We start from the raw sequence: 22,208 nt of genomic DNA, 5'->3' as shown, positions 1-22,208 counted from the left end.
CAGAGTCAGCATGGGTTTCTAACTAATAAGTCATGTCAGACTAACTTAATTTCCTTCTATGACGGTATCACTGATTGGGTGGATCAAGGAAATGCTGTAGATATAGTATATCTTGACTTCAGCAAAGCATTTGACAAAGTCTCTCATACAATCCTTATTGAAAAAATGACTAAGTATGGAATGGACAAGGCAACTGTTAGGTGGATTCATAACTGGCTTAGTGATCGGACCCAAAGAGTGGTCGTAAATGGCTGCACATCCAGTTGGAAGAATGTCTCAAGTGGGGTACCACAGGGCTCTGTCCTGGGCCCTGTATTGTTCAACATCTTTATCAACGATTTAGATGAAGGAATTGAGGGTAAACTGATTAAATTTGCTGATGACACAAAGCTAGGAGGGATAGCTAATACTAGAGAAGAGAGAGAGGATTCAAAAAGATTTAAATAAACTGGAGAAGTGGGCAGCAACTAACAGAATGGTTTTTAACAGGGAGAAATGCAAAGTACTACATCTGGGCAATAAAAATGAAAAAAGCATATATAGAATGGGAGGAATAGGGCTAAGTGACAGCACATGTGAAAAAGACTTGGGTATACTAATAGATCACAGACTGAATATGAGTCAACAGTGTGATGCAGCAGCAAAAAAGGCAAATGCAATTCTAGGATGTATTAACAGAAGCATACAGTCTAGATCACGTGAAGTCATTATTTCCCTCTACTCCTCTTTGGTCAGACCTCATCTGGAATATTGTGTCCAGTTTTGGGCACCACATTTTAAAAAAGACATCAACAAACTGGAGCAAGTTCAGAAAAGAGCGACCAGAATGGTGACCGGTCTGCAAACCCTGTCTTATGAGGAAAGGTTGCAGGATTTGGGAATGTTTAGTTTGCAAAAGAGAAGACTGAGAGGAGACTTAATAGCTGTCTACAAATATCTAAAGGGCTGTCACATTGTAGAAGGATCAACTTTATTCTCATTTGCACAAGGAAAGACTAGAAGCAATGGGATGAAACTGAATGGGAAGAGACACAGATTAGATATTAGAAAAAACTTTTTGACAGTTAGAGTGATCAATGAGTGGAACAGGCTGCCACGAGAAGTGGTGAGTTCTCCTTCAATGGAAGTCTTCAAACAGAGGCTGGACAGACATCTGACTGGGATGATTTAGCGAATCCTGCTTTGAGCAGGGGGTTGGACCAGATGGCCCAGGAGGTCCCTTCCAACTCTACGATTCTATGATTCAAAAAGAGACTACTGTAGAATGACTAAATATGAAAAAGAATAATAAGTGAAATCAGTGGAAAATTAAAAACAAGGTTATAAACAAGCAAGAAACTGCCAAGGGAAAAATGGGAAATACGGGATATGCAGAAGCAAAGACAAGGAAATAAACCAGGAATGGTTATAAGATGTACGTTAGTATAAGCTATATATACCATATATACTATGGAGTATATGCTAGAATACGCGGATATAAATCAGCAAAGACATGTGCGGGTATGTACACACACAGGGACATCAGATCTATAAAAAAGGGGCAAAACTTAAAAATTCATTGAGTTCTCTTGGTGTCATAGTGTCCAATTGGACAATCCACCTTACTTCCATTTGTGCGAGGACTTTTTTTTATAGTCATAGAATCATAGAATCATAGAATCGTAGAGTTGGAAGGGACCTCCTGGGCCATCTGGTCCAACCCCCTGCTCAAAGCAGGATTCGCTAAATCATCCCAGTTAGATGTCTGTCCAGCCTCTGTTTGAAGACTTCCATTGAAGGAGAACTCACCACTTCTCGTGGCAGCCTGTTCCACTCATTGATCACTCTAACTGTCAAAAAGTTTTTTCTAATATCTAATCTGTGTCTCCTCCCATTCAGCTTCATCCCATTGCTTCTAGTCGCCACCTCTGATGCCCATGTGGAGTACATCAATTCCCCTGATTTTTAACAAACCCGCGTCACAATTGTGGTGTGACCGGAAGAGTCGGGGAATAGTTTTAAACTTAACCGGGTCGGACACCGTCTTGGCTGCGCCAATGTCCCGCACATGCTCACGTGTTCGCACCCTCAGCTCCCTTGTGGTGAGACCCACATATATTTTAGGGCATGGACATGTGGCATAGTAAATCACATTTGAGGTACTACACGAAATCCGATGTTTAATCTTAAATTCCCTCGTGCCATCTGAGGAGCTGAAGGTGGAGCAGCGCAGGACATTGGCACAGGCAAGGCAGTGCCCGCACGGAAAAGACCCACACATCGGACCACTAGAGCCAAAGAAATTTCTAGGAGTAGGAACATAATGACTCCGTACCAATAGATCGTTTACATTTTTGGATCGACGCGGTGTCATAGAAGGAGAGCCCCCCAGGACGGCCCTCAGGGATGGATCTGTCTCCAGAATAGACCAGTGCTTATGTAGAATGGCACGCATGTTGTGCCATTTATGATTGTATGTGGAGATGAACCGTATATGTCCATCTCCACCAAGTGTTCCACTCTTCCTTGTAGGATGTAAGAGGCTGCTGCGAGGGGTACATCTCGCTCTATTGTAACCCGCCTTAACACACCTGTAGCTATAGCCCCTTGTCAGGAACCGATCTTTTAAGTCCTGGGCTTGCTTCTCAAATCGATAATCGGTGGAGCAGATGTGCCGCATTCGGAGGAACTGTCCGACAGGGATGGCCCTCACAGTGGCGGAATCATGAGCTGACATAACATGTAATAGAGAATTAACGGATGTGGGCTTCCTGAATACGTCCGTCTGGATGCGCCGGTCTGCATCGACCTCCAGACGGACGTCCAGGAAGTCCACACTCCTATCATCAAATGTATATGTCAGACGGATGTTACAACTATTTTCAAGTCCTCATGAAGTCCCCGAGTTGGTCAACAGTACCATCCCACAAAAATAAAATGTCATCAATAAAGCGGTACCAGTACAGCACATGGGAAACGTCCTGCGGGCCCCCGTCCCCAAACAAGTCTCTCTCCCAGGCGCCAAGGAAGAGGTTGGCGTACGGGAGCGCATAGGCCGCGCCCATGGCTGTGCCCCGCTTTTGCAAATAAAATTGGTCTTTAAAGACAAAGAAATTATGGATAAGGATAAAGTCGACCAACTCGAGGACCATCTCACATAGAGGGCCATCCAGGTCGGAGGTCCCCAAAAAACATCGAACTGCATCTACACCCACCAAATGATCTATCCAGGTGTATAGGCTTTCAACGTCAGCGGTGACCAGAAGAGTGGAAGGTTCCACAAGGATGCCATCAACCCGTGCCAGGACGTCCATCGTGTCACAGATATAGGATGAACCATTCCATTGTAGATTTTGCTTTATGTTTGGGATCATTGTCTTGTTGGAAGACAAATCTCCGTCCCAGTCTCAGGTCTTTTGCAGACTCCAACAGGTTTTCTTCAAGAATGGTCCTGTATTTGGCTCCATCCATCTTCCCATCAATTTTAACCATTTTCCCTGTCCCTACTGAAGAAAAGATGTTGCCACCACCATGTTTGACAGTAGGGAAATATACCAAATGTAAATTTTTGGTGAAGAATCAACAAATGGGACACAATTGTGAAGTTGAATGAAATTTATTGGTTATTTTAAATTTTTGTGGAAATTCAAAAACTGAAAAGTGGGGCGTGCAATAGTATTTGGCCCCTTTACTTTCAGTGCAGAAAACTCACTCCAGAAGTTCATTGTGGATCTCTGAATAATACAATGTTGTCCTAAATGACTAATGATGATATAGTCCACCTGTGTGTAATCAAGTCTCCGTATAAATGCACCTGCTCTGTGATAGTCTCAGGGTTCTGTTTGATGCACAGAGAGCATCATGAAGACCAAGGAACACAACATGCAGGTCTATTTTGGAGAAGTTTAAAGCCAGATTTGGATACAAAATGATTTCCAAAACTTTAAACATCCCATGGAGCACTGTGCAAGCGATCATATTGAAATGGAAGGAGTATCATACCACTGCAAATCTACCAAGACGCGGCCGTCCCTCTAAACTTTCATCTCAAACATGATGAAGACTGATCAGAGATGCAGCCAAGAGGCCCATGATCACTATGGATGAACTGCAGAGATCTACAGCGTAGGTGGGACAGTCTGTCCATAGGACAACAATCAGTCGTGCACTGCACAAATCTGACCTTTATGTAAGAGTGGCAAGAAGAAAGCCATTTCTCAAAGATATCCGTAAAAAGTGTTGTTTAAAGTTTGCAGCAAGCCACCTGGGAGACACACCAAACATGTTGGAGAAGGTGCTCTGGTCAGATGAAACCAAAATCAAACTTTTTGGCAACAATGCCAAACGATATGTTTGGCGTAAAGGGAACACAGCTTATCACCCTGAACACACCATCCCCACTGTCAAACATGGTGGTGGCATGATCATGGTTTGGTCCTGCTTTTCTTCAGCAGGGACAGGAAAGATGGTTAAAATTGATGGGGAGATGGATGGAGCCAAATACAGGACCATTCTTGAAGAAAACCTGTTGGAGTCTGCAAAAGACCTGAGACTGGGACGGAGTTTTGTCTTCCAACAAGACAATGATCCCAAGCGTAAAGCAAAATCTACAATGGAATGGTTCACAAATAAACGTATCCAGGTGTTAGAATTGCCAAGTCATAGTCCAGACCTGAATCCAATCGAGAATCTGTGGAAAGATCTGAAAACTGCTGTTCACAAACGATCTCCATCCAACCTCACTGAGCTCGAGCTGTTTGCCAAGGAAGAATGGGCAAAAATTTCAGTCTCTCGATGTACAAAACTGATAGAGACATACCCCAAGCGACTTGCAGCTGTAATCGCAGCAAAAGGCGGCGCAGCAAAGTATTAAGTTAAAGGGGCCGAATAATATTGCACGCCCCACTTTTCAGTTTTTGAATTTCTACAAAAATTTAAAATAACCAATAAATTTCGTTCAACTTCACAATTGGGTCCTGTAATGTATAATAATTAGATCTGTCTCTTTAAGCAAGCCAGACTTATGGGACTTGGGGGGTGGAGACAAGAGGGATGAGAAGGGAAGTTTCACTTTCACTTCTGTGCCGCATGGGGATGCAACTGTTATGCTGTGTGCTGGAGAATGAAGAATAAAACATATCTAAAGTTTAATACCTTGAATTCTTCATAACGTGTGGATATTACAACTGGCGACGAGGATGGGATATAATCACCTACTGCTGTGAGTACGGACCCCTATTTTACCGCTTCACACGCCAGCACCACTGAGAGACTCTATCATGGCTGACTACTTGCACACATTCCCACAGTTTGATATGACTGATGTCATTAATCTCTCCCATAACTGGAGAAAATGGCTAAACAGATTTGAGAATTTCCTAGAAGCCATGGACATAAAGGAGGAGAAAAGAAAGAGAGCTTTGCTCCTGCATTGTGCAGGCACAGGAGTCTATGACATATACAGTACGTTACCTGCAGCAGAAACAGACATATACAGCAACTGCACTAAAGCTCTCACTGGCTACTTCAACCCCAAACAGAACATCAGATATGAAAGATATAAATTCAGGATTGCCAAGCAGCTTCCAGAAGAGTCCATAGACACGTATGTCACACGGTTGAAAGAGTTAGCACATGGATGTGCCTTTACAGATGTAGATGATGAAATCCTAACTCAAATTATTGTCACCTGCTCGTCTAATAACCTAAGGCGTAAGGCTCTGCAGCAGGATATCTCTCTACATGATTTGCTCAAAATGGCCCGTGCTATAGAAATAGCAGATCATCAGGCTACCGTAATGGAGAATGGGGATAAATTACATGTGCATAACCTCAAACAGAAAAATTTACCAGACAAACAAGCCCAGAAACAGAAGAAATGTTATAGATGTGGACAGGATTTCCCTCACCACCAGAACAAATGTCCAGCTATAGGACAAACCTGCAGTAAATGTGGAAAAGGGAATCATTTTGCATCTGTTTGTAAATCAGCGCACTACAAGCCTCCGCTGCCTGTGACAAAATCTGCAGATGTAAAAGTGATAAATCAGGACATAGAAGAAATGTCTGCGACTGAGAACTATGTGTTCACTACCTCTGTCACTGGTTCAGTACAGTCTCCCTGTGTTACACTCTCAATCTTCAACACTGACATTACCTTTACAATAGATACAGGAGCTTCAGTGGATATCATAGATGGCACTACATATGAACAATTGAAAACAAGGCCAGTCTTACAACAAGTGCAGACTAAAATCTTTCCTTATGGATCTAAAACACCTCTAGCTATAATGGGACAATTTGATGCTGAAATTAGATATAAAGAAAACAGGCAGAAAACCACTTTCCACACATTACAAGGATCGGGAGGCTGTCTTCTCAGCTATCACACTGCCTTGGAGCTAGGGCTCATCCAGATTATTCATAACATAACTGACCCTGCGGATATGGATGTACAAACTATGGTGAACAGCTTTCCCTCCCTATTTAGTGGTTTGGGAAAACTAAAGGACTCTCAAGTACACCTTCATGTGGATGACAATGTTCGTCCAGTAGCCCAGCCTCACAGGCGTATTCCATTTCACCTGAGACAGAAGGTAGAAAAGGAACTCCAATTGCTCATGGATGAGGATGTTATTGAAACTGTTACTGGTCCCACTCCGTGGGTCTCTCCACTTGTGGTAGTTCCAAAACCAAAAACTCCTGATCAAGTGAGACTGTGTGTTGACATGCGCCTGCCCAACACCGCTATCCAGAGGGAAAGACATATCTCACCTACAATCGATGACATCATTCATTTATTAAATGGAGCCACCGTCTTTTCAAAGCTCGACCTCAATAAGGGATATCATCAATTAGAACTGAGTCCAGAGTCCCGATACTTGACCACATTTTCCACCCATGTGGGCCTCAGAAGATACAAAAGATTGACTTTTGGAGTCTGCTCAGCAGCAGAAATTTTTCAGGATGCAATAAGGAGTGTCATTCAACACATCCCAAATGCCTTTAATTACAGTGATGACATATTGGTTTTTGGTAAAACTCAAGCTGAGCATAATCGTGCGCTATATGCTATCTTCGAATGACTGCTTTCTGCTGGACTCAATTTAAACAAAGAGAAGTGCGAGTTTGACAAAAGTTCATTAGAATTCTATGGTCACATCTTCTCGGCAAAAGGAGTGCAACCAGACCCCAAGAAAGTGGAAGCTATCAGAACAGCCTCAATTCCACAGGATGCCAGTGAAGTGCGTTCTTTTCTTGGAATGGCAAGTTACTGTGCTAGATATATTCCAAATTTTTCAACAATCAGCAATCCACTACGAGAACTTACAAAACAGAGTTGTATTTTTCAATGGTCTCAAGACTGTCAAGCCTCTTTTGAAACAGTTAAAAATGAACTCTGCTCGACAACCACTATGGCTTATTTTGATCCGGCTCTTCGAACTGAACTGATTGTGGACGCCAGTCCCGTGGGACTGGGTGCTATTCTAGCGCAATACAAAGACAACAATCAAAATCCTCACATCATTTCTTATGCAAGTAAGAGCTTAACAAACACTGAAAGAAAATATTCTCAACCTGAAAAAGAAAGCTTGGCAGTTGTCTGGGGATGTGAACACTTTCACTTATTTCTCTATGGAGCTCCCTTCACCATTGTCACAGATCATCAAGCACTTCTTACAATTTTTGGAAATACCAGAGCTAAAATGCCTGCACGAATTGAACGTTGGGGCCTACGTTTACAGGACTACAACTATAAAATTGTTCACAAACCTGGAAAATACAGCAATCCGGCTGATTATCTTTCAAGACATCCTACTAATGATGATATACCTGTGCATTCCTCCATTGAAGAATACCTACATTTTGTTACAGATCATGCCGTGCCAAAAGCACTTTCTCTTGATCAATTTGTAAATGAAACAACAAAAGACAAGACACTCTGTGCCCTAATACAAATCATCCAAAATCGAAGGTGGCATGAAATTCAAAAGGAAAAATTTCCTGATTCTGAGATTGATCTGAAAGAGTTAAAACTATTCTCAAACGTACGTGAGGAATTATCAGTCACTGAAGAACACCTCATTCTTCGAGGTACCAAACTAGTTGTACCTAAGACTTTGCGTAACTTAGTCATACAGATAGCACATGAAGGTCATTTAGGTATTGTTGGCACAAAGAAGTTACTCAGAGAAAAAGTGTGGTTCCCAAATATGGATCACTTGGTGGAAGAAAAGATTAGACGCTGTTCTACTTGTCAATTAATCACTCCATCATCAAACTTAGAGCCATTACAAATGTCTCCGTTACCCACTGCTGTCTGGGAGGAAGTGGCAGTCGATATATATGGACCATTGCCAAATGGCCAATACATTCTCGTAACAATTGATGAATATTCTCGATACCCTGTCATTTCATTCATCTCTTCAACATCTGCTAATAATGTCATACCAGAGCTGGACGACATTTTCTCGGCATATGGTATTCCAAGAGTGGTCAAAACAGACAATGGACCTCCATTCAATGGACATGTGTTTACACAATTTTCTGAATATTTGGGATTCAATCACAGGAAAATCACACCTTGCTGGCCGCAAGCCAATGGAATTGTGGAACGTTTTATGCGCACTCTGGGGAAACGTATCAAGGCAGCGAGTTTGGAGCACATCCCACTGAAACAGTCATTATTTAAATTCATGCGTAATTACCGCAATACGCCACACTCCACTACTAATGCTGCTCCAGCTCATTTAATGTTCAGCAGGACCTTGCGTATACGTCTCCCTGATGTGACCAGCCATCCCCGACCGAGTGACTCCTCAGTGAGATCCACAGATTTCTCCAACAAACAAGTCATGAAACGTTATGCAGACAGAAGGCGAAGGACACAGTCAAGTGCCATCGAAAGAGGGGATGTCGTGGTGGTACGTCAAAGACCAACCAACAAGACCTCACCTGTATATGGTCCTGCAAAATATTATGTTACTAAAAGGAAAGGCAGCATGATCACAGCTGAACGAGATGGACACTCCATAATGCGAAATTCTTCATATTTTAAAGTCATACCGCAGAATGATGACAATGAACTCTCTTTGGTGGAAGATTTGGTATCCGATGGTGGAGAGGACCAACAAGAGGTAGCTGGTCCATCAACAATGAACCCTCTCAATGAGCCCAGACGTTACCCTACACGAGAGAGAAGAGCTCCATCGAGGCTTATTGAAGAAGTGTAACTACAGTTTTATTTTTTTTGTTTTCTCTGATTTTGGAATTGAACAGATGAGACAAAACGGACATATGATTTTTTTGGACGTTTTCATGTTGTTGCATTTATCAGTAATATAGGTTATTTAAAAAAAAAAAGGGGATGATGTAATGTATAATAATTAGATCTGTCTCTTTAAGCAATCCAGACTTATGGGACTTAGGGGGTGGAGACAAGAGGGATGAGAAGGGAAGTTTCACTTTCACTTCTGTGCCACATGGGGATGCAACTGTTATGCTGTGTGCTGGAGAACGAAGAATAAAACATATCTAAAGTTTAATACCTTGAATTCTTCATAACATGTGGATATTACAGGTCCCACTTGTTGATTCTTCACCAAAAATTTACATTTGGTATCTTTGTTTGAAGCATTATATGTGGGAAAAGGTTGAAAAGTTCCAGAGGGCCGAATACTTTCACAAGGCACTGTATCTACACAAGGATCTGGGTGATGGGACTGAGCTTGTGTGGCCTCTGGCACAGTATGGATGTCCTGAGAAAACATCAGGGTGCCATAACGAGTATGTATCCACCAGTATGTGGATGCAAGAATTGCAATGTTATTACAGTTCACATGACATTTATCTATACTCTGATCTATCGTAGACTTCGATCTATCCCGGAGACATCCCCTGTAAGGTGTACATTTGCAGCTCGAGGCCATATATCTGTGCAGATGTATTTGTCCCTGTGATTCTATTTATCTTTGTTCTCACTTTATTAAAAAGCAGCCAGCCCTGAAATACCCGTTCTGCAGGTGGATATTCTGATTCAGGACAGGACTTTCTATACTATGGCATACAATTGCAGAGGACTTTACCTGTGTCTGTTTTCTATCCTTCCCTGTAGGATTGCTGTATTATGCTGCACTGCCAATGCTTTTGCTTTTGGAAGTCTTCACCCAGTGGGAAAGATGGCTTTAAAAATAAGGCAGCTAAAAGCTCTTGGATTCACTGTTGTCGTGGTGAGTGTCTTATATAGGAAATCTGTTCTAGTAAAACACAAGTCGAGATAAACCTTACTGGCTGCAAATAGCTAATCTTTCGCAGAAAACTTTGTATCTTCATGTAATTGAGCCCGCACGTGCACTGAAGATGGACTGGTTCTCCGCATTATGCGCCGACTAGCACCACATGGACTTGATTGACTTCTCTTCAGCTCTATTACTATCGGCAGTGAAAGCGGAGTACATGCCTGGCTCAGTGCATGTGTGGTGCTCGCCCCTCTGCGCCATTGATGTACTGCACATGCGCAATGCTTCAGGCAAGTTTACAAATGAAGAACACAACATGTAATATGTCAAACGAAGAAGTCTATTTCATGGACACACTTCACACCCTTGTGTCTGTACATCTCTATTTTTTTTGCCCTTCTAATTGTAGCACTGTTGACCTGGCTTATTTACTCAAGTAGGATACATAGTTATATAGGTAGAAGATAGACACTAGTACATCAAGTTTAACCTTTCTTGATCAGTTATGCATTCTACATCACTAGATTATATATATTATGTGTGTGTCTATGTGTATATATATATATCGAGAGAGACAGCTTTAGCTTAAAAAAATAGGATTAAATGTATAATATATCAAAGTAAACATATAAGATGACAATTTCCAGCACACTAGAATCCTAAAAATGCATATAAATGAAACAAAACAAGGAGCATCCACTGTGTAAAACCTTTAAACCACAATTGTAATGATGAGGCAAGGAGAGACTCACCTGATAGGGTTGTGAAACTTCGGTCACAACACCTACAAACGCATGAAACAGCTGCTGCAGTCTGCACAGGGTCCAAGGACTTGTAATTGAAGATGGCTATAAGGTGCAATGATACACTGCGCTGCTGTAAGTATAATTCAAGGAGCTTTATTGGTGCCTACGCATTTCCTGAGCTGTCCCAGCTCACTTCATCAGGGCATGATAAATGCATGTAATGCAGGAGTTTATATACAATCCAAAGTGGAGGAAAAAAAAAAAAAGGGGCAGAACAAGTAACTGCCACATCAGCAAGGCAATAGTATAAAAGACATTAAAATTATTGTATTTTAATAGGATATATTAAAACCACATATAATAAGAATATATGCTCAAGAACAACAAAAAAAAAAAAAAATATATATATATATATTTCTTTTGAAATAGGCACGGGGGATCACGGCGTCAAATAAAAAGGTAGTTAGAACCATCCTCAAGGAGTCTAGAACCCAGTTCCAAAGTTAAGAGTGTATGGTGTTTTAATACACATGACTATGGTGACTAGTGATGAATAGGGTATGATTTTTCGGATCAATGTTGAGATCAATCTATTTTCTTCCAGAATAAAGAGTAAATCCAAATAGATGTACCCTGAATTATGGAATAAAGTGCAGTAGTGTTTTAATATTAAATATATTAAATCATAAAAACATGATAACAATATAAAAAAGGGGGGTTGTAGTATTTTAAAGAGACACTAAAATGGCACTAACATGAGCTTCAAGAAAATGTCAGAAGCTTGAAGAGAATACTATAGTTAAAAGAGAAAGCTTTCTGTGTGAAACCAATGTGTAGAATGGAAGGATAAAACAAGATGGTCAGGCTAAATATCCAAATGGAGGGTTCAATATGCATGGGAGACAGGGACAAAAAACACCAAAAAACAAAATGGCCTTTTAATAAAAGACATCAGAAACAATATTTAGTCCAAAGGGTTCCAGAGATTTTATTTTGTAAATCCAGTACACCTCTTTCCTATTAAGTGTCTAGATTCGGTTTGGTGTATTGTCAGTTCAATGGGGTAAATAGTCAGTTTCTTGATGTCACGACCATGTATAAGGTCAAAGTGACGTGACAGACCATGCTTCTGAAAGCCAATTTTAATATTATGTGGGTGGGAATTTAGCCGACAATAAAGTGCCTGGGTGGTACGTCCAACATAAATTTTGGGACAAGTGCATGTAATGATATAAATGACGTGTGAGGACAGACAAGTGAGGTGGTATTTGATGGGGAATTTTTCTTGAGTGATGGGATGTAAAAAAGTGATAGTCTGATGTGCAATATTGTGACAGCAACTACATTTAGAGTGATGATATTTATAGATGCCAGGAGATAAGAAATTATTCTGCCCGTGAGATGGAATAGTGAGCCTGCTGGGTGCCAGTGTGTTTTTTAAGGATTTTGCCTTCCTGAAGGTTATAGCAGGTTTCTCTGGAATGATTTTATTTAGAATGGGGTCTCTTTTGACAATATGCAACAGACCCTCTATGATGTTCCTGATGGATTTGTGTTGTGAACTGTAGGTGGTGATAAAGTTGGTACAGAATTTATAACCTGGGGGTTTGGGAGTAGGTTTTCTGGACAGTAAAAGATCTTGATTAGAATTTTTAAAAACATTCTCACATATGGAAGAAACTAATTTTCTAGGATATTTCTGACTTAAAAACCTCTCCTTTAAAATTTTAGCCTGGCTAGTAAAATCATCATCATTAGTACAGTTCTTGCGGATCCTTTGGAACTGGTTGTGATGGATATTAAAAAGCCATTTCTGGTAGTGGCTACTACTAAAATGGACATAGCTATTTGTATCTACCTGTTTAAAATAAGTCTTGGCGAAAATCTTACTATTCTTGACATAAAAAGTAATGTCTAAAAAGTTCATAGTTTGGTTACTGATATGAGGGGTGAATTCCAGTCACCAGTTATTATTCTGTATGGTGGAAATGAAATGATCAGCACTTATAAAACGTGTGTCCCATATTAAAAAGAGGTCATCTATATATCTTTTATAAAGGATTATGCTTTTTGCAAATTCAACTGTAGTAATAAAAGCCTCCTCAAAAACACCCATAAAAAGATTTGCATAAGTAGGTGCGAATCCATGCCTCTTAATAAAAACATTTTTTGAGTCTCAGACAGTCTAGCATCGGAATTAACAAATTTCTCAAAACACTTTAATCCTAATTGGTGGTCTATATTTGTGTACAGGGTAGATACATCAAAGGAGATAAAACAGTAGTGGTCATCCCACATAATGCTCTTAGTAAGGTTAATCAGTTGAGTGGAATCTTTTAGATGACTATTTAGACTCATAACATGGTGCTGCATAATCCTGTCAATATAGAAGTCTAGACTGCTAGTGAGTGACCCTATGCCCGAAATAATAGGACGTCCTGGTGGGCTAGTAGTATATTTGTGTATTTTTGGAAGGTGATAAAGAAAATGTGTGGAGGGGTTTTTATGGTAAGAAACTTCTTTTCTTGTTCATTTATGGCATTGTTAGAGAAAGCTTCAGTTATTAAATGATTATATGAAGAAATAACAAATGGCATAGGGTCATTTTTAACAGGTTTATGAAAATTAATATCTGAGAGGATTCTATTGACCTCTTTAATGTAATCAGATCTATCTTGTACCACAATTGCTCCCCCCTTATCAACAGGCTTTATAATGATATCAATATTTTTCTGCAACTCTTTGAGGGCTAGAACCTCTTTTTTGGTTAAATTAGGTTTGTCAGGCATAGAAGGATTCAGTTGAAGATTATGGAGCTGATCTAGAAGGAGGTCAGAAAAAGTTTCTAGGTAGTGACCTCTACTTTCAACAGGATAGTAATGGGACTTAACCCTCACATCCAGGTGTAGAGAGGGATTAGTATCATCAGTTGAAACATTAGTCTTACTATTAACACTGGTATCGGTACTGGTATCTATTCTCTTCCAGAAATCAATCTATTCTGGAAGAGAATAGATTGATTTCAACATTGATCCGAAAAATCATACCCTATTCCTCACTAGTCACCATAGTCATGTGGATTAAAACACCATACCCTCTTAACTTTGGAACTGTGTTCTAGACTCCTTGAGGATGGTTCTAACTACCCTTTTATTTGACCCCATGTTCCCCCGTGTCTGTTTGAAAATAAATATATATTTATTTTTTTATTTATTTTTTTGTTCTTGAGTATATATTCTTATTATATGTGGTTTTAATATATCCTATTAAAATACAATTATTTTAATGTGTTTTATACTATTGTCTTGCTGATGTGGCAGTTACTTGTCCTGCCCCCTTTTTTTTTTTTCTTTCTCCGCTTTGGATTGTATATAAACTCCTGCATTACATGCTTGTATCATGCCCTGATGAAGTGAGCTGGGACAGCTCAGGAAAGGCATAGGCACCAATAAAGCTCCTTGAATTATACCTACAGCAGCGCAGTGTATCATTGCACCTTATAGCCATCTTCAAAAATGCATATAGTAAGATAGAATAGATACATAAAAAGTATCATGTTTACTAATAATGGCCACAGTGGTAAAGAACCTACTGTATGTACTCGTGTATAAGCTGAGTTTTTCAGCACAGTTTTTTGTGCTGAAAACGCCCCCCTCAGCTTATACACAAGTCATTGTCCCAGAAGCCGGTGGGGGAGGGGCGCGGGTCACAGGAGGCAGGAGCCAGCAGCTGTAACTGTGGCCACTGCTAAAGAGAAATTAATATTAATTTCTCTTACAGTGTGCACAGTTAAAGCCGCAGCTGCCGGCTTCCAGCAGCTGTAAAAAAAAAACAAAAAAAACTTCTGCTTACCTTCCCTGCGCGCCATCGCAACTGCTTGTTCCAGCTTCCAGCAGCTCCTGTGGCCGAGCGATCACGTGTCCCCACTGAGTGGAGAGAGGTGAATATTCATTACCTTAATGAAAGGGGACACGTGATCGCTTGGCTGCAGGAGCTGCTGGAAGCCGGAACAAGATGCTGCGAGGGCGCGTAGGGAAGATAAGTAGGAGGGTTTTTTTTATGCTTTTCTCACTGGGGGCCATGCATACAAGGATAGGGATGAGGAGCCATGCGTACAAGGACGGGGATAAGAAGCCATGCAGACAAGGACAGGGATGAGGAACCATTCATACCAATATAGGGATAAGGAGCCATGCAGACAAGGATGGGGATGCGAATACAATGCATACCCTGCTTATACTCGAGTCAATACATTTTCCCAGTTTTTTGCATCAAAATTAGATGCCTCGACTTATACTCGGATCAACTTATACAGGACTATACACCATGTTTCAAATTATTATGCAAATTATATTTTTCTCTGACTTTCCTAAATGGTCGGTGCAAATGACAGTCAGTCTAATAAAAGTCATCACCCGTTAGAGTATACATCAAATTCTAGTGAAGAAACCTCCCAATGATAACAGTATAATCTCCAAAATGAATAAAAACTCAAAATGCACTGTTCCAAATTATTAGGCACAGTAGAATTTCTAAACATTTGATATGTTTTAAAGAACTGAAAATACTCATTTGTGGAATTTGCAGCATTAGGAGGTCACATTCACTGAACAAAAAAGCTATTTAACACCAAAACATCCTAACAGGCCAAGTTACATGTTAACATAGGAATCCTTCTTTGATATCACCTTCACAATTCTTGCATCCATTGAACATGTGAGTTTTTGGGGAGTTTCTGCTTGTATTTTTTTGCATGAAGTCAGAATAGCCTCCTCGAGCTGCTGTTTTGATGTGAACTGCCTCCCACCCTTATAGATCTTTTGCTTGGTGATACTCCAAAGGTTCTCTATAGGGTTGAGGTCAGGGGAAGATGGTGGCCACACCATGAGTTTATCTCCTTTTATGCCCATAGCAGCCAATGACTCAGAGGTATTCTTTGCAGCATGAGATGGTGCATTGTCATGCATGAAGATGATTTTGCTCCTGAAGGCACATTTCTGTTTTTTATACCATGGAAGAAAGTTGTCAGTCAGAAACTCTATATACTTTGCAGAGGTCATTTTCACACATTCAGGAACCTTAAAGGGCCCTACCAGCTGTTTACCCATGATTTCGGCCCAAAACATGACTCCTCCACCTCTTTGCTGACGTCGCAGCCTTGTTAGGACATGGTGTTCATCCACCAACCATCCACTACTCCATCCATCTGGACTATCCAGGGTTGCTTGACACTCATCAGTAAACAAGACTGTTTGAAAATTAGTCTTCAGGTATGTCTTGGCCCACTGCACACGTTTCTGCTTGTGAGCACTGTTTAGGGGTGACCGAATAGTAGGTTTATGCACCACAGCAAGCCTTTGAAAGATCATACACCTTGAGGTTTGAGGGACTCCAGAGGCACCAGCAGCTTCATATATCTAATTTCTGGTTTGTAATCGCTTTTTAGCAGCTGCTATCTTAATCCGATGAACTTGCCTGGCAGAAACCTTCCTCATTCTGCCTTTATCAGCACGAACACGTCTGTCCTCAGAATCGGCCATAAATCTCTTAAAAGTACGATGATCATGTTTAAGTTTTCAGGAAATATCTAATGTTTTCATCCCTTGACCAAGGCATTGCACTATTTGATGCTTTTCAACAGCAGAGAGATCCCTTTTCTTTCCCATGTTACTTGAAAACTCTGACCTGCTTAATAGTGTGGAACATCCAGTTTTCCTTTTATTGGGCTCACATGGCAAACTAATTATCACAGGTATCTGAGATTGATTTCAGTGATCCAAAGAAGGGAGACACAATACCATCAATGGGTTTCATTAAAAAAAGAAAAATGCTCTGACACTTAAAACCAATTTGCATAATAATTTGGAACATGGTGTATACGGTAAATTATGAACATGAACTTAGTCACATACCATGGGAAAAATAAGTATTTGATACACTTCTGATTTTGCAACTTTTCCTACCTACAAAGAATTGAGAGGTCTGTAATTTTCATCTTAGGTACACTTCCACAGTGTGAGACAGGATGTAAAAAAAAAAAAAAAATCCAGAAAACCACATTGAATGATTTCTACATAAATAATTTGCATTTTATTGCATGAAATAAGAATTTGATACAATAGAAAAACAGAAATTAATATTTGGTACAAAAACCTTTGTTTGTAAATACAAACAGAGGTCAGATGTTTCCTATAGTTCTTGACCATGTTTGCACACGCTTCAGCAGGGAATTTGGCCCACTCCTCCATACATATCTCCAGATGTTTCGGGCTGTCACTGCTTAACATTAAGTTTCCGCTCCCTCCAAAGATTTTCAATTGGGTTCAGGTCTGGAGACTGGCTAGGCCACTCCAGGACCGTGAAATTCTTCTTCCAGAGCCACTCCTTAGTTGCCCTGGCTGTGTGTTTTGAGTGATTGTCATGCTAGAAGACCCAGCCACGACCCATCTTCAGTGCTCTTACTTAGGGAAGGTGGTTGTTGGCCAAAATGTTCCGAGACATGACCCCCATCCATCCTCCATTCAATACTGTGCAGTCGTCTTGTCACCTATGCATGATATTTCCCTCACCATGCTTCATGGTTGGGACAGTGTTCTTGGGGTTGTACTCATCCTTCTTCTTCCTCCAAATATGGCGATTGGAGTCGACTGCAAAAAGTTATATTTTTGACTCATCTGACCACATGACCTTTTTCCCATGCCTCCTCTGGATCATCCGGATAATCATTGGCGAACTTCAAATGATCCTGGACATGTGATAACGTGAGCAGGGGTACAATGTCCATTTTACTGTACTACAGTGTCCATTTTAGAAGTCAGGTATCAGACAGAGTATTTCTGATGTTTGACTTTGATATATGATCATGTCCTAAAATGGACACTACAGGGGGACCTTATATGCCCTGCAAGATTTTAATCCATGACGGCATAGTGTGTTACTTACGGTAATATTTGAGACTGTGGTCCCAGCTCTCTTGAGGTCATTGACCAAGGCCTCTTGTGTAGTTCTGGGCTGATTCCTGACCTTTCTCAGAATCATCCTTACCCCATGAGGCGAGATCACACATGGAGCCCCAGATCAAGGAACATTGACAATCATCCTGTGTTTCTTCCATTTTCTAATCATTAAATCATGTTGCCTTCTGACCAGGCTGGTTGCCATTGTCCTGCAGCCCATCCCAGCCTTCTGCAAATCTACAATTTATGTCCTTAGACTTGGCCATGGTGGAGATATTGGAGTTTGATTTATTAAGTGATTGTGTTTGTGGACTGGTGTCTTTTATACAGGTAATGAATTCAAGCAGATTCAATTAATAAAGGTAATGAGTACGGAGTAGGAGGGCTTCTTAAAGAAACTCAACAGGTCTGTGAGAGCCATAGTTCTTGATGGTTGGTAGGTGATCAAATACTTATTTCATGCAATAAAATACAATTAAATTATTTAAAAATCATACAATGTGATTTTCTGGTTTTCATTTTTAGATTCTGTCTTTCACAGTTGAAGTGTACCTACGATAAAAATTGCGGACCTCTCCATTCTTTGTGGAAGGGAAAACTTGCAAAATCAGCAGTGTATCAAATACTTATTTTCCCCACTGTGTCTTTGTATTCCCAACTTGTGTTTTGCAAGGAGTTTATATCTTCTCCCTGTGTTTGCGTGGATTTCCTCCCAAACTCCAAACACATACTGATATGGAATATAGAATGTGAGCCCCAATGGGGACAATGATCATGATGATCTCTGTACAGCGCTGTGGAATTCATGGCGCTATGTAAGTGAGTAAAATAAATACGAGTGATTGTTCGCCCTTTGGGCGCGCTGGGATTACAAACCACGCAATGGGGGTGTAACCACGCATCAGACTGACCTCACAATGGGGTGTAACCACGCACCAGACTGGCGTATGTGCAAACTAACAACAAACATAAATACATGGTTTACCTCTCCTGCCACTCCTACCTTGTGTATGAAAAAGCTCTGTAGTTAATACTGTTCGGGTACAGTTATTCGATAGCACTATCCATGAAGAAAGTGCACGGGTAGAGCTATCCCATAGCGCTATTCCTAAAGGAGATGAATGGGTAGAGCTATCCAATAGCGCTATCCCTCAATGCTCCTGGGCATAAGCTATTTCACATGCTTGAGCGCACTTGGGATCTGCCCCCAAGGCCCTGCCCATGCCCAATGTTTGGTCCGTAGATCGTGGCTAGGAGTTAGTCCCGCTTTTGTGTGCAAAATTTTTGGGCTTTTACAATTGTTAAAAATCTTAAAAGACTTTTGTACACACAGTTGACAGTAAACCATTTGGCAATGTTAGGAATAAGTTTACCTTGCTTCTGGGTCTCAAATATTTTGACCTTTATTTGTTGGCTTTTCTTTCCCATGGAGAAAGCCACATATAACTGCCCGTGTGAAAACACTGGGAGAGGCAAATAAATTCCTACAATATCCAAGGACTGTTCCTGAGATTTATTAATGGTCATTGCAAAAGCCAACATGACAGGAAACTGACGCCGTCGCATCTGGACTGGCAAGTTTTTATCTTTGGAAATCAGGTCAATTCTTGTAATAAGAACTATCTGACCCTTTGCTTTTCCATTTAAATCAACGGCATGAATAACATTTGCTTCTAAGCTTTTCACATAAAGCCTTGTGCCATTATAAAGGCCACGCTTTCTGTTAAAATTACGCAGGAGCATAATTACAGCTCCTGGTTTCAGCTTTAGTTCATGAGGCCGCAACCCAGTTGGATTCAAAGAGTTAAGAAACTCTACAGGGTAATCTGTGAGAATCACACCCTCCTCTAACCCAATTGTGTCGACGGAGCGATATGTTGAGTGTTCACCTTGAACTTGACTAAGAATTTTGTCGTTCAAGGCGTGAACGTCATCATTCAATGGCGTAAGAATTGATTCATTGGTAATTGCGTCTACCGTTGCATTGGTAATCTCAATTGAGTCGCCAAAAATAGCTGTAATTAAATCACCATCTTCAATCATAGAATTCTGGATTTCAATTGTGTCTTCTGGTAGACCATATTCATTCAGGCAAAACTAACAGATCAAGGAAATTCTTATCCTCTCTTGCTGACAACTTTATCTTCCAAAAGGTAGGGGAGAAAACAAGGGGAACTGCTACCTTGGATCTAATCCTTATAAACAGGGAGGAAATGGATGAGGAGGTAAAAGTGGCTGGGACCCTAGGGGGTAGCGACCATGCTATTTTAGAATTTTGGATAACTAGAGGAGGAAGACCTGTGAAGACTCAGACGTCAAGGTTAGATTTCAGAAAGGCAGATTTTAAGGCATTCAGAAAGAGAATTGGAGGGATCCAATGGCTGGATATCCTCAAAGACAAAAATGTCCAGGAAGGATGGGAAATCTTGAAAAATGAAATTCTCAAAGCACAATTGTTAACAATTCCGAAAAGAGGGAAGAATATGAAGCATTTGAGGAAGCCAGGATGGATGAACACAGAACTTAAGCACATGCTAAAAAGGAAGAAAAAAATGTTTATAAAATGGAAAGAGGGAGGCATATCTAAAGAAGAATATAATGCTGTCTTCAGAACCTGCAGGGCACAAATCAGATTATATAAAGCTGACAATGAATTGAGGCTTGCAAGAGATGTCAAAAGCAATAATAAAGGATTTTGGGGATATGTCAAAAGTAAAAGAAAAGTCAAAGATGCTATAGGATTTTTACAGGATGAAATTGATGAAATGGTAAGACAGGATGTTGAGAAGGCCAAACTTTTAAATTCCTATTTTGCATCTGTTTTCTCTCAGAAAGGGAATGTAACATCAACTGTTCTTCACTGTCCTATTAAGGGAATAGAAGAATCCAGGATATCTATAAACAGAAAGATAGTGATGAAACACTTAGCTAACCTAAATGAATTCAAGTCTCCAGGTCCAGATGAATTACACCCCAGAGTACTGAAGGAGATAGCAGAAGAAATTTTTGAACCCCTCTCCATAATCTTTGAAAATTCTTGGAGAACAGGAGAAGTCCCAGAAGACTGGAGAAGAGCAAATGTTGTTCCTATCTTCAAAAAGGGGAAGAAGGTGGACTCAGGCAACTATAGGCCGGTGAGTCTGACTTCTATACCAGGAAAGATCTTTGAACAAATTATTAAACAACATGTATGTCAGTACCTGGATAAGAATGAAGTGATTAAACAGAGTCAGCATGGGTTTGTAACTAATAAGTCATGTCAGACTAACTTAATTTCCTTCTATGACGGAATCACTGATTGGGTGGATCAAGGAAATGCTGTAGATATAGTATATCTTGACTTCAGCAAAGCATTTGACAAAGTCTCTCATACAATCCTTATTAAAAAAAAATGACTAAGTATGGAATGGACAAGGCAACTGTTAGGTGGATTCATAACTGGCTTAGTGATCGGACCCAAAGAGTGGTCGTAAATGGCTGCACATCCAGTTGGAAGAATGTCTCCAGTGGGGTACCACAGGGCTCTTTCCTGGGCCCTGTATTGTTCAACATCTTTATCAACGATTTAGATGAAGGAATTGAGAGTAAACTGATTAAATTTGCTGATGATACAAAGCTAGGAGGGATAGCTAATACTAGAGAAGAGAGAGAGAGGATTCAAAAAGATATAAATAAACTGGAGAAGTGGGCAGCAACTAACAGAATGGTTTTTTAACAGGGAAAAATGCAAAGTACTACATCTGGGCAATAAAAATGAAAAAAGCATATACAGAATGGGAGGAATAGGGCTAAGCAACAGCACATGTGAAAAAGACTTGGGTATGCTAATAGATCACAGACTGAATATGAGTCAACAGTGTGATGCAGAAGCAAAAAAGGCAAATGCAATTCTAGGATGTATTAACAAAAGCATACAGTCTAGATCACGTGAAGTCATTATTTCCCTCTACTCCTCTTTGGTCAGACCTCATCTGGAATATTGTGTCCAGTTTTGGGCACCACATTTTAAAAAAGACATCAACAAACTGGAGCAAGTTCAGAAAAGAGCAACCAGAATGGTGACCGGTCTGCAAACCCTGTCTTATGAGGAAAGGTTGCAAGATTTGGGATTGTTTAGTTTGCAAAAGAGAAGACTGAGAGGAGACAAAGCAATGGGATGAAGCTGAATGGGAGGAGACACAGATTAGATATTAGAAAAAACTTTTTGACAGAGTGATCAATGAGTGGAACAAGCTGCCACAAGAAGTGGTGAGTTCTCCTTCAATGGAAGTCTTCAAACAGAGGCTTGA

The 22,208-nt window shown here is 40.5% G+C and overlaps 1 protein-coding gene across 4 annotated transcripts in view; it reads left to right on the top strand.

Annotated features, from left to right (window-relative positions):
* FASTKD2 (FAST kinase domains 2) overlaps positions 1-22,208 on the top strand; it is a 225,369-nt gene that overhangs the window by 195,618 nt on the left and 7,543 nt on the right. For all 4 annotated transcript variants that reach the window (XM_073541909.1, XM_073541906.1, XM_073541907.1 and 1 more), the window contains one exon: positions 10,094-10,208. In XM_073541909.1, the coding sequence (XP_073398010.1) occupies positions 10,094-10,208 (115 nt within the window). The remainder of the gene's footprint in view (positions 1-10,093; positions 10,209-22,208) is intronic.

The sequence above is a fragment of the Dendrobates tinctorius genome, unplaced genomic scaffold, assembly GCF_039654945.1.
Source record: "Dendrobates tinctorius isolate UK_male_01 unplaced genomic scaffold, ASM3965494v1 ptg000125l, whole genome shotgun sequence".
Taxonomy (NCBI): Eukaryota; Metazoa; Chordata; class Amphibia; order Anura; family Dendrobatidae; genus Dendrobates; species Dendrobates tinctorius.
Note: the sequence above shows the minus strand (reverse complement) of the source record. Positions and strands in the feature narration are given on the sequence as shown.